This window comes from Lissotriton vulgaris, chromosome 12 (assembly GCF_964263255.1).
Source record: "Lissotriton vulgaris chromosome 12, aLisVul1.2, whole genome shotgun sequence".
NCBI classification, from domain to species: domain Eukaryota; kingdom Metazoa; phylum Chordata; class Amphibia; order Caudata; family Salamandridae; genus Lissotriton; species Lissotriton vulgaris.
Window position 1 is genome coordinate 789,544,855 of NC_141700.1, and position 12,982 is coordinate 789,557,836.

A 12,982-nucleotide genomic window follows, 5' to 3' on the forward strand; every position below is an offset into this window, starting at 1 on the left:
TTTTGGAAAAACACCGGCAACTCAATTGTCTGGTTTATGTGGAATTGAGATACCACCTTGGGTAGGAATTTAGGGTTAGTGCGGAGCACCACCCTGTTAGCATGTACTTGGAAGAAAGGTTCTTGGATGGTGAGCGCCTGCAGCTCGCTAACCCTCCGTAGCGATGTAATTGCTACTAAGAACGCAACCTTCCAAGTCAAAAACTGAAGCTCACAAGAGTGCAGTGGCTCGAAGGGAGGACCCATCAGCCTTGTAAGAACCACATTGAGGTTCCATTCTGGAGCTGGTGGGGTCCTTGGTGGAATGGCCCTTTTGAGTCCTTCCAGGAAGGCCTTGATAGCAGGGACCTTAAAGAGTGATAGGTGTTGCCTATTCTGGAGGTATGCTGCCATAGCAGACAGGTGAATGCGGATGGAAGAGTACGCCAGATTGCATTGATACAGATGGAAGAGGTAACAAATGATGTTTTGGATGGAAGCATCCAGCGGGTCAATATCGTGGTTAACACAGTAGATGACAAAACTCTTCCATTTAGCCGCATAACAAGCTCTCGTAGTGGGCTTCCTTGCCTCCCGAATGATGTCCATGCAATCGGGAGGAAGATTGAGGTAGCCAAACTCTAGGACTTCAGGAGCCAGATCGCCAGGTTGAGCTGTTGCGGATCTGGGTGCTGAATGTCGCCATGGCTCTGCGTCAGAAGGCTGGGAGTGAGATGAAGCCTTTGATGCGGTACCACGGACAGTTCTAGAAACGTGGTGTACCATGGTTGGCGAGCCCACGTTGGAGCAACCAGGATGAGAGTCATCGAGTGCTGCCTGAGCTTGCGTGCCACCAGCGGTATCAGAGGTGCTGGGGGAAAAGCGTACGCAAATCTGCCTGACCAGTTCATCCACATCGCATTGCCCTGTGATTGCGGGTGTGGGAACCTGGCGGCGAAGCTTTGGCATTTTGCGTTCTCCTTTGTGGCGAACAGGTCTATCTCTGGATGACCCCACCTTTGGAAGTACGGTTGGAGTACTGATGGATGTATCTCCCACTCGTGCATTTGATGGCTGTGCCTGCTGAGCAGGTCCGCCATCTGGTTGTCCTTGCCCGGGAGATGCTCTGCCATGAGGAAGATGTTCGTCTGAATGGCCCACTTCCACATGCTCTGAGCCAGATGAGACAGCTGCGGAGAGTGTGTGCCTCCCTGCTTCTGAATGTAGTACATGGCTGTCATGTTGTCCGTCCGGATCAACACGACCTTGTTGCACAGATGTACTTTGAACGCCTTCAAGGCCATGAAGATTGCCATCAGTTCCAACACATTGATGTGCATCTTCTTTTGCTGTATTGTCCATAGTCCCTGCACTGTGTACTGGAGTACATGCGCTCCCCATCCCTGGAGAGAGGCGTCCGTCGTCAGGATAATCTGTGGCACAGGCTCTTGGAATGGTCGGCCCTTGCAAAGGTTTTGTGGATTCCACCAATGCAGAGAGTTGTATGCCCGACCGCTCACCAACACTAGGTCTGTCAGTTGCCCATGAGCCTGAGTCCACTGACGTGCTAAGCACTCCTGAAGCGGACGCATATGTAGTCTCGCGTGCGGGACAATGGAGATGCAGGAGGCCATCATGCCTATCAACTGCATGAACACCTTCGCTGGAAGCGAGTGCTGAGGTCTGAATCGTTGGATCAGCGTCTGGATACTGGCGATTCTCACTGAATTTGGCTGCGCAGTGGCTGCCATAGTGTTGATTGTCGCGCCCAGATACTGTCGCACGTGGGCGGGCTGGAGATGGGACTCTGGTTAGTTCAGAGAGAATCCCAGATCGTGCAGGAGATGAATGGTGCGTGACACGTGGTCGACGCACTGCTGTTCTGTCTTTGCTTGAATGAGCCAGTCGTCCAAGTAGGGGTAGACGTGGACGTTCTGGCGACGGAGATGCGCCGCCACAGTCGCTAGGCATTTTGTAAATACCCTTGGCGCCGTGGTGACCCCGAACGGCAGAACCCTGAACTGGTAATGCTGGTCTAGAATCGTGAATCTGAGATACTTCCTGTGGGAAGGATGCAGGGGGATATGAAAATAGGCATCTTTCAGATCCAGCGTAGCCAGGAAGTCCCCTTGCTGAAGCAGGGGAAGCACTTGCTGTAACGTGAGCATATGGAAGTGCTCCGAGAGGATGTACCAGTTTAGGGGTCTGAGGTCCAGGATGGGCCTGAGGGATCCGTCCTTTTTGGGGATCAGAAAATACAGGGAGTAAACCCCTGTTCCCCGCTCTTGCAATGGAACGAGCTCTATCGCCCCTTTTTGCAGCATGACTAGAACTTCTTGCTGCAACAAGGTCAAGTGCTCGCCGGACATAGGACGGCTCCTTGGGGGTATGTTCGGTGGAATGGAAGTAAGTTCCAGACAGTACCCGTACTGGATAAGTGACTTGACCCACCTGTCCGTGGTGATGGATTTCCACGCTGGCAGGAACTGCTGGAGTCTCCCCCCGACCGGTGTTGTATGGTCGGGGGGCAGTGACAAGGCGTCACTGCTTGTTGGCGGTGGTGGACCTGGAGCTGTTGTTTCCACATCCCCTGCCCTTGACGTTATTGCCTCTGTAACCCCCTCTACCCTTGTTGTTGTACGAGGTTTGGGTGTTACTTTTGTAATACTGAGTGGACTGCGATGCCTGACCCCTTGAGGTGCCTCTGGAAGTGGAGCGGCGAAAGGAACCACTCCGAAACGGCTGACTCTGTAGGGCCCCCATAGACTTGGCAGTTTCCGTATCTTTCTTCATCTTTTCCAGTGTCGCATCCACCTCAGGGCCAAACAGGTGGTCAGGATTAACTGTTTGATTCAGTATTGTAGTTTGGATGTCGGGTTTGAACCCTGAAATTCTAAGCCAGGCATGCCGTCTAAGCAACACACTGGTATTGATCGCCCTGGAGGATGTCTCTGCCACATCTAGTGCACATTTTATGGATGCATTTGTAATGAGCTTCCCTTCCTGAATCAGCATTTCTCCTGCCTCCTTGTACTGGTCAGGTAAGTGTTGCAGTATTGCCTCTAAGGTGTCATAATGAGCCCTATCATAGCGTGCAAGTAGGGCTTGTGTGTTAGATATTCTCCAGATATTAGCTGCCTGTGCACCAATCCGTTTGCCTGAGGCCTCAAAGATCTTGGACTCTTTGTCTGGGGGAGGAGCGTCACCAGTAGTTTGCGAGTTCGCCCTTTCCGAGCGTTGGAAACAACCAATGAGTCCAATGGCAAGTGTCCCTTGATATATGTTGGATCCGAGGGCGCTGCCTTATATTTCCTGTCGATGCGAGGGTTGACCACACGCGCCCGGGTGGGCTCCTTGAAGACCTCCGTTGCATGTTTAAGCACCCCTTTAAGCATCAGCAGCGTTTTGACTGACTTTTCAGCTACTGAGAAAGTGTCAAATAAGAAGTCCACATCCACGGGGTCCGAGTGCAGCTCGACGTCGTGGTTAGCCGCAGCTCTCCCGATCAGAGCGTTAAAGGCCGCCGAGTCCTCCGTCGGGGACGTTTTGGCCGCAAAAAGCTGCGCGTCCTGGCCCGACTGCGGCCCCTCTGGGTCGCCTCCGGCGGACCAAGGTTCTTGCTCCTCCTCCGGATCCGAGTACGCCGGATAGTTGTACTCGGCGTCTTCCTCGTCCGCATCGCCTGCGGCGGAATGCGTTGGCGAGTGTCCTAGGGCTTGTGGGGACACAGGTTCCACCAGAGCCGAAGAGTCTGCAGAGTCCCTTTTGTTTTTGAGAGGGATCTTAAAATGCTCCAACGCCGGTTCCGTAGTGATTTTCCTCTTGAGGAGAGACAGTTTCCCGGTGTTGGCGTCGATGATTACCTCACGACGTTCCTCTTCAGCAAGCGGCTGGAGCCGAAGCTTCGACACCACCAAGGCAGCTTTCGGTGTCAATACCTCCTTCGAGGGTCCGCCCTGTTTCGGCGCGAAGGCCTTCGGCGCCGACTTGGGCGGTAGGGTAAAACGGATAGGCGTTTGCTCCTTCGCAGGGTTAGGCGTGAGCTTAGGCGTCACAGTGTCCTGTGCGGGAACCACACTGTCCTTTCGAATCCGCTGCAGGGATTCCGCTACCTTCTTCTTCAAGGCCGGAGAGGGCTTGACCGGCTCGAGCGACCTCTCGGCTTCGAGAGCCTGAACGCCTGCAGGCACTGTCTTCGGGGCCGACGCCCCATGCCTATGCACGTCGTCGCCCTGACGCTTCTTCGGAGCCGTCTTCGGGTCCACGACCCCTTTCGGAACCGACGCAGCCGCGTCGGACGACTTCGCCTTCTGCGCCGACCCCGAGGGTTTCGGGTCGGCCATCTTGGCGTGGCTCTTCAAGTCGGCCAACTTGAATTTCTTGGAAGTTGACGCCTCCAGAACCTTCTGCACCAGCGCGACTTTCACTTTCGGTTTCGCATCCGAGGGTGCGTGACCAGACGGCTTCACTTTCGTTTTCTTCAACGTTAGTGGCTTCTCATAAATGTCCGTGACCGGGCCCGGAGGCGGGGACGTAGGACTCATAAGTAGATCTTGGGTAAGGCCCGAAGGCGATCCCTCGACCTGGGCCGTATGAAGGGGAATAACCCCTAAGTCTGGTTGGGGATGCTCCTCCTCCGAGCTATCCCCCACAGTGGCAAAAGCCCGATCGTCGTCCCCTACCTCGTCGGCGACTTCATCAAAGTTCTCCTCACCCGCGCCGTAGGTCTCCCCCTCGGACGCGGGACTAGAGTCCGAACCTTGCACGTCGTCTTCGCCTTCGACAGATTCCTGGAATATGTCGTCTGGTGGGGGCGCCGCAGTAGCCGATAGCTTAGCCTAGAGCCTATTGGCCCGACGAATCTTCAGAGTCTTCTTGCACCGGAATTTCGAACACGCCATGCAGCTGTCTTCGTTGTGGTCCGGTGACAAGCATGTATTGCACACAGGGTGCACGTCGAGGTGTGAATATTTGGAGTTACACACCGGGCACTTCTTAAACGGTGTTCGCTCCATAGCCGAAGTGTAATGTAGGCCCGTCCGCGCCGAAAGCACGTGGAAGGGCAGCAAGAGATCGGAGCTGAGAGTCAGACAAGAAACCCGTACGCAACTATACCGACGCTCAGCCTAAAGACCTTTTGGTCTCGAGTAGAATTTGAACAACTATTGGTTCCGACAGAGGGAACCGAAACACATCCGAACCCAATGGCGGAAAAAAACAATCTGGGGATGGAGGCGATGCCCATGCGCACTGTAGTCCAGGGGAGGAGCCACCTATCTCGTGATACTTCGAAGACTCTTCCAGGACAACAATGTGCAATCATCCGGACCCAACACTAGGCGGCGATCTATGCAGATATGAATTCAGCAGCCCACATGCCTCGAACTCAAGTAATATCAAGCTAGAGCATATAAATGGAAGGGTGGCCTTGAGGAATGGAGCAGTAAGTGAAAAATTCCCCAGTGATTGAAAGAATAGAGGGGTGAGTGAAGAAATGGATGAGTGGACTTGAAGAATAGAAAGGTGAAGTCAAGTAACAGGTGGGAGAGTGAAGCAATGTATAAGAGGGTTCACTCCATGACATACTGGAGAGTAAAGGGTGTTAAGAGGCTAGCAAGTTGGTGAAGGAGCTGATGGGCTTTTGGAGCACAAAGACACACAAAGTAGCTCAGAAACACAAAATGGCTACTGCTATGCATCACACAAATTTGAAATCGGTTTCAGAGAGGCTTATTTCTTGACAGCTTAAAATTGTATGAAGTAGAGTATATTGAATATTTTTTTGCACATGCCTTCTGATCTTTTGATTTCTGTTGTAAAGGTTGAAGTTATGCTGTGATTCTGCAAGTTTTCTCTATATCCCACCAATTGTTTTCTAAGAACACTCTTACTCATTCCATAAGTATATACTGTTTTAAAAGTTATAAAAGTACTTTGTGAGGGCATCGCTGGGAAGCACCGAAGGCTGGGAAGCACCAATAATCCCCTGGAGGGAAGACGTGCTGAAAATCTACTGTGCCGTAACACGTGATGTGGCTATCTGCAACGCGGCACGGATCCGGGCCTGCTGAGGCTGCAGCCACCTCCACGGGCATCCGGGGCCCAAGGCGAGGCCAAAGATATGGGGAAGGACGCCTGCATTCCCCGAAGGTGAGCTGGAGCAGCGGTGTGGCCGGTCCGATTTGGGAGAGGGCTTCGCAGCTCTGAGGGGCAGGCGTACGGCAGGCCCGTATCGGGATCGGACCGCATGGCTGCAGGCGCTGTATTCCATCAGGAGCCCCCCTGCCACACAAGAAGAGGTACTGAGCTTCGCCGAAGGACCTGGTTGGCAGCATGTGGGCCCTGTGGGCTGCGGCAGCAGGGTCTGAGGCTGATCACGCTGGTCACGCGGCGGTGGGCCACTGTATTGCGACCAGCACGAGAGCCCCAACAACTTGGCGATCTTGGTGCGCGAGGCTTAGCCCGGTGAACGTGAGCCCTGCGGGCCCCATGGGGTGTAGTGAGGCAATGGTAGTGAGGGTGGCTAAAGAGGCTCTCCCCTGAGTCTGCAGACTAGTACTGGACTAGTACTTCAGCAACACCCCCCCCCCATTGGAACCCTACATAGCTGTGGTGAGGGAGGGTAACTGCGAAGATCTAGGCTCACCTCAGTCCCCGTTAGGGTTAAGGGCGTGGGGTCTCCCGACTCTGCTTGGCTCCTACCCTGTAGCTCTCTGTGATCTGGGCTCGCTTGTCTTTCTGCTGCTGCCACCTCTCGTCTCCTGGGACGCCAAGATGGCGGCGCTGCTGAGGCTGCAGGCATGGGGCCGGCGGCGGCAGCCTCCTTCACTCACTGAGAGAGCAGGCACATGGGGAGCCATGGCGGGGGGCGCCATTGGCCAGGTCAGAGCAATCGAGTGAGCACAAGAGCCAAACATGGGAAATCTGACAGGGATCCAGAGCTCAGGCAGGGGTTCTGACCCTGTTTAGTAGGTCACGGGATGGTAGTTTGGAGATCGCTGATCAAGATTTAACACGGTTAGCGAACCCGGGTTCGGAGACTTACCTAAAGATGCACTCGGCAGCATGACAAGTTGAGACTGGGAAACAACCCGGAGCCTACCGGTGGAAATCCTCGTCTGCGCACTGTGCCGTGAATGTAGGAGCGCGAAGACAGCCTGTCTCACGGTGCAGCTGTGCAGGGATGTGGCATGGCTTCCGCAAGGGAAGAAGGGCGTGTTTAACTCAAGAAAGCAACGTTAGGCAAACGCGGAGCTTATCTTTATGGGGCCATGTGTTTGAAACACATGGGCCCATAAAGATAAGATTCCTTTTGCGACGCAAGTAAGTCAAGTGAGCCAGTCCAAGTAGGACGGCTCAAAGACAGAAAATAATACATCACTGGAAGCTCTTTTCCAATGACTGGCCACCGTTTAGCCTAAACGGTGACGCTGGCCAATGGAAAAGAGGGGCAGGACATAAAGTCCGCTAGTGAAATCTACCCAAAAACATAAGATTTTGCAAGCGAGACTGCGCATGCGCAGCCTATGCCAGCCGAGACCTAAAAAGGGCCTGGAAAAGACCAAGGAGTAGCGTTGGACCTGCATCCGAAGGAGCGGAAAGAAAATAACTGATGTCAGCATGCATGGGTGGTGCTTGCAGGTGGCTCTACTAATCTCTACCGGGGCATCGGTGGGGAGCCATTCTAAACCACCTACTGGTGTGCAGGAGTACTGCTCTAAAGCTTCCGGATATATTCTGAAGCCGGGGTAATACTCACAAGGTGGGGAATCTGTGGTCAGAAGTATCCATTAGAAGAATACAATGTTTAAATCTATTTGTATGTATAATTCCCATACTTGTGCTGGAATCCCCACAGATGGGAAATATGAAGGACAAATAATGCCTAAAAGTTTATGGTATGAGGCAAGTCTACTGAACTCCTTACAATAAGTCCAATGCAGTCTTATTCCTTCTGACAAGGTCAATATCATACTATTTTATTCATTATAAATGAGAAAAAAAAATATCGAGCTCTCATGTCTTTATTTATTTCAACTGTACCTGAATATTCATTTTCTCTGCTTCCTCTGCCATCTTTAACCCAACGCCAAACCTTTTGCTATAATCTTTGTTTTTTCCCTTTTTCTGCAATTGTAAATTTAAATGGTGGGTGTGAACCAATGGAAATCACAACATGCTCTCTGCAGACAGTAAGTGAGTGGAAACAGTTCAAAATCCTATTATAGACATTATAACAATGTTAACTCATTATTCGCTATATTTCACCAACCATCGTGGGTTGTTCAATTTCACTGCTGCGCATAATACAAACTTTAAAAAAATCCTATCCAGCACTGCTACTGTTGTAAGATAGGTATGCTGAAAGATCAGTAAACCGACTTTTGTACTCCTCATCAGCAAGTGGGGATACAATTGAATTACCTATTATGAAGGGGACAATATTCTAAGAATATAAAAAATATTGTGGTGAATAATAAATTAGTCACTTACCTGTAACTCCAGTTCTCCGATTCTCATGCTTGAATCATTTGTCATCAGGCTAGGAATCTGCTGTAACTTTACATAGCAGTAAACAATTTTACAATGGCAACGGTCCTCAACAACATTGTTTGTTTAGTAGCATTTCCACCTCATACACTACAACCTGAACTTCAAAAAATGAGATGAAAGTGATGAGCTCTCTACATGGCTGAAAGTGCAACATAGCTTAGACTACATAGCACAAGTATGCAGAGTATATATGATGGAAGTGATCCTCTGACCTGGAAGGAGGAAGAGTAACATGTGAATCTAGTAACTATATCAATACTGGGGAAGTGGAGTAACTGGTAATTAACTATGGGTAATATTTAGAGTTCGGAGATGGGTTACTCCGTCACAAATTAGTATAATAAACCTGATTAAATTCCTGATATCACATATAAATCAAGTTAACTTCAAGAAAGAATGTTTTTATAGATGATTACGATTACCAACGGATTATTAACTAAGACACAACTTCTGTTTTAATTAGTAAATATTCAATGTTTTAACATGTTTTTCACTAGCTATTGTACTAGTATTACTTTGTCTTTTTTTAATTTAGGTATATTTGTTTGATGTGTTGTTGTGTTCGAATGGGATAAGTTTTCCCTACCTGGAAAACTAAATGCTTTGCGAGATAATTTCATATAAAACAATCTTTCATGTTGTTAACTCAATTTATATGTGATATCAGTAATTTAATCTGATTTATCATACTAATTGTGAACACAAATAAAGCATTTTTTCCCTTTTACATGTTTGTTTGGCCTATATCCGTCTATTGTAAGAACTATTTCCAATTGGTTACCAATGGGATTGTTGTTACATTGTTGTACTTTCCCTACTCTTGGAACCGTGATTCTTAACAGGGGTCCCTTTTTTTGTTCAACGACTTGTAATAATGCCGACAGGAGATACATTTGAGACATAATAACCTGTTCACAGACTTTAAATCAGGCCCTAACAAACTAATTTCTTCTCCAGCATTGGATATTTCATATCTTTCAGAATAAGAAGGAGCACTTCATAGTTTAATAGAGCGAGAAGTAGGCTCAACTTATTGACACAGTTTTCATAGAACTGTTTGTCCCATTCCTGAGTCAGCTGCTCAGCTGCTGCATTCACATACAGCCAGTAATGCCTGGTTTTCCATGTGGCTGCACAGCAAATGTCCTGTAAATAGAGTGCAGCAGTGTTGCCATACTTCTAGAGGAGTGAGCCCACGCTCTGCCCCAGAATGGATGATTTGCCTTGCTGTGACAGCAGGTGATTCAGGAAGATAGCCAAGTGATGTCTTGCTTGGATATAGGCAGATTCTTATTGGATGGCTGGATGAGACAAATGACTGACACAAAGATCTCAAGTGTTTGTTTTTTTCCATCTAGAACGTGTTGCACCTTTTGACATCCAGAAAGTGCAAGCTCTCACAGCAGAGGCAGATGGATTCAGGGAGAAGATTGGTTCATGCAAGTAAAAAACTGTCAGGAATTTTGGACAGTTCGCATGAATCTTCGATTGGTATGCAAGATCACCATTCCAAAGGTACGGTTGCATTTGGTGATAACTGTAGGAGAGTGGGGTCTGCAATCCTATGGTCACCCCCGATTTTTGCTTTTTGCTTCACTGGTTTACGACTTTCCCTGGCTGTGGGCCTGCTAATCGGACCCACAGCCTAGCTGTTCTCTCTCTAAATTGACGCATATGTACCTTAGGTGCATTTACCAATTGGTATTGGGCCACCTTATCAGTCCCTGTACAGCATACCTTAGGTATCCAGGACATAGGTGTACCCAGGGCCTACCAGGGGCTGCAGCATGTATTATGCCACCCCTGACTGGCCACCCAAATCTGACACAACTGGCTGCACGACAGCTTGGGCAAGGTGGTGTAATCACCCTTTGCTTTAGATATAGTAGTCCTATATCTAAATGTAAATGTAAATGTACAGGAATTTATATAGCGCAAATCACCACTGGTTTCTAAGCGCTTGCTTAGGGAACCCGTCCTGGTATTCCCCAGTGAGATAACCCCGGCAGGGTATCCGCAAGGTGAAATCCAGGCATCCCGCCGCGAGGGGCCGTTGTGGAGATTAAGTAAACTATTGCCCAGAGTCGCAGAGTGTGAACCCGTGAGTCGAGTAGGCACCGGAGCGAGAATTGTCGAGTCCATGGACATTTTAGGACTCAAGACCCCGCCGAGCCGGGAATTAAACCCTGGTTCAGGGCTGACCTCAGCTTCCAGGTCTGCCTCCTCTAACCAGTGAGCCACACTTCTCCACCTGAACCTAAAATGGACACATGTATTCCTATCAGTCACTCCTATGGCAGGCCTTATCAATCCTGAATGCAGAGTGCTTGGAATTATGTGAGATGGTGCTCTGGCATGAGCTGAGCCCGTTTGCAGCTTGCGGAACCAAGTCCTAATAGCTGTTCCATGATAACGCGTACCATATACTCTTCTGTGCATTATAATCCTCGCGGTTATTTGCCAACTTTGGTATCGCTTTATCAAAACATGTCGAGTAAGGTGTCATACGAATTGGAATACTAACCCCTCGCCAATTCTGGCGACGGGGTTAGCATTCCACCCTTCTAGAGGGACACGACATGTATGTAACTGTGAACCCCGGTTAAAGTTAACTCGAGCCTCAGCATCACAAAATGGATGCTGCCACCACAGACACAAGTCTGACTTCCTGCTGCTGGGAGTCCTTCCAGCGAGGAGAGCTCGGACAAAGGGTTTCCTGTCAGGGGCGGTGCTAGCACCATCCCAGGCAGGGTTTTGTGTATCCCAGGTAGGCAGGGCTGAGAGGAAGGTGACTGCAAGTGGCACCCCGGTGCTCAGTGTGCATATGCCGGCTCAAACCAGTTCCAGGGGCACCCCAGCCCCTGAGCTGGGGAAAGTCCGGACAAGGGAGAGGGGTGTAACCACCCCTCTCCTGGTCCCACCCATGGGCAGGACCTAGTCGCGTGCCAGCCCCTTTTCTTAGAATAAAGGTAGGAGCGGGCGGCCTTCCCAAATTAGATCATCTTGAATCTTGAACTACTTTCCACGAAAGGAACTCTTGACTTTCTTTGAAGACTCTCCCTTGTGGCTAAGGAGTAGCCACCCTGCACCCGCAGGCACCACCTAAGCATCGCGGTTTGCTGCACGTCCATCCTCCGGATCAAGACTGACCAGCTCGACGAGACCCGGATTCCCTGGCATCTTTGACCTCTAACTGCATCATCAGCCCAGCTGAGATTCGTGGGTGTGACGAGACCTGAGGGACCGGCCATCTTCAAAACCTGCACGACCTCCGAGGGACCCTCGAGTGAGTTCCCTGGGGTTTGAGAAGCCCCAACCCTGAGCGGCTCCAGCACCGAAGTCCAGCCCCCCAGCATCCACGAGATCTGCGTGGGGCCCTTCTGCGCTTAGCTGCTCACCGCGTTGTCCGGTCACTTGCCGTTGGCTAGTGGCCCTTCTGACGACGTACCACGACGATTTCACTGCTGGTCTGGTTGCTCCAGACTGGCCCTTGGTCCCCTCCAAAAGAGGAGTACCCCTGACCCTCATGGTCCACTCCAGACGCCATCTTGACTCCACCGTGTGGGCTTGCCTTTGCCAAGGTTTGTTGCCCACATCTTGGGTCCAGCATCGCCGACAGCAGACACCTTCGTGGGACAGCTTGCACCTCCAGCCTGGTCGCCGACAACGCCTCCTATCCCGTGTGACTGCAGAGTCCAGCGTCGCCCACTCACCTGGTCGAGGTGACTTCATCCGGTGCCATCCTGGTGCCCACACAATCACTGGCTAGTGATTAAGAACTGAGTCCCCTCTGCTTTCAGGTCGTCTCCATCACCGATCCAGGCTTGGATCACACCGAACATCTTCACTGGTCGCCTGCCAGCAACTTCTTCTTTCAGGCTCCATAAACTAAAACGAGGATTCCCAACATCTTTTGAACCCTATGCAGCCGCAGTCCCTGGGCTAAGTAACCCGAGCATTTCGGTGCTCCAACGCAGGTTCACTATCCAAGTGTCCAGATCCTTTTTCGTTTTAAGTCTACCTAGTCGGATTCGTCCGAAAACAGTAACTTTAGAAATACTAGCCTCCATAGACTTTGTCCCGCATCCCGCGTGAGAGTGCACACTCTGCACCCGATCTCCCTAGGCCTCCTGCTTCTAACCTTAGTGTTTAGTAGTGTAGTCCTAGCGATCCTGAAGCCTCTGGATCTTGTTACTTACCTGCTAGTATTTCGCATTCCACTTTTAGTGTATATGGTTTTTCGTGCCCCTCGGGCATTTGTGTAAATTGTGCAACTTGAAGTATTTTCGTAAGAGTTTTGTATTGTGCTTAGCTCTGAGGTTCCGTGGCAATTTTAAGTGGTGTTTTCGACTCGCACGAATATGGTCGAGTCTGGTATCTACGAACCGCAAATGACGAGTTTAATAAGTGTGTGCAGTTTCGCTGTGCTAACTTAAACCGTTCGTTTGTTA

The 12,982-nt window shown here is 50.4% G+C and overlaps 1 protein-coding gene across 1 annotated transcript in view; it reads right to left on the bottom strand.

Annotated features, from left to right (window-relative positions):
- The window catches only part of ZCWPW1 (zinc finger CW-type and PWWP domain containing 1), a 645,937-nt gene that overhangs the window by 232,036 nt on the left and 400,919 nt on the right, over nt 1-12,982 (bottom strand). The window contains exon 8 of the mRNA XM_086945720.1: nt 8,022-8,105. Within this exon, the coding sequence (XP_086801846.1) occupies nt 8,022-8,105 (84 nt within the window). The remainder of the gene's footprint in view (nt 1-8,021; nt 8,106-12,982) is intronic.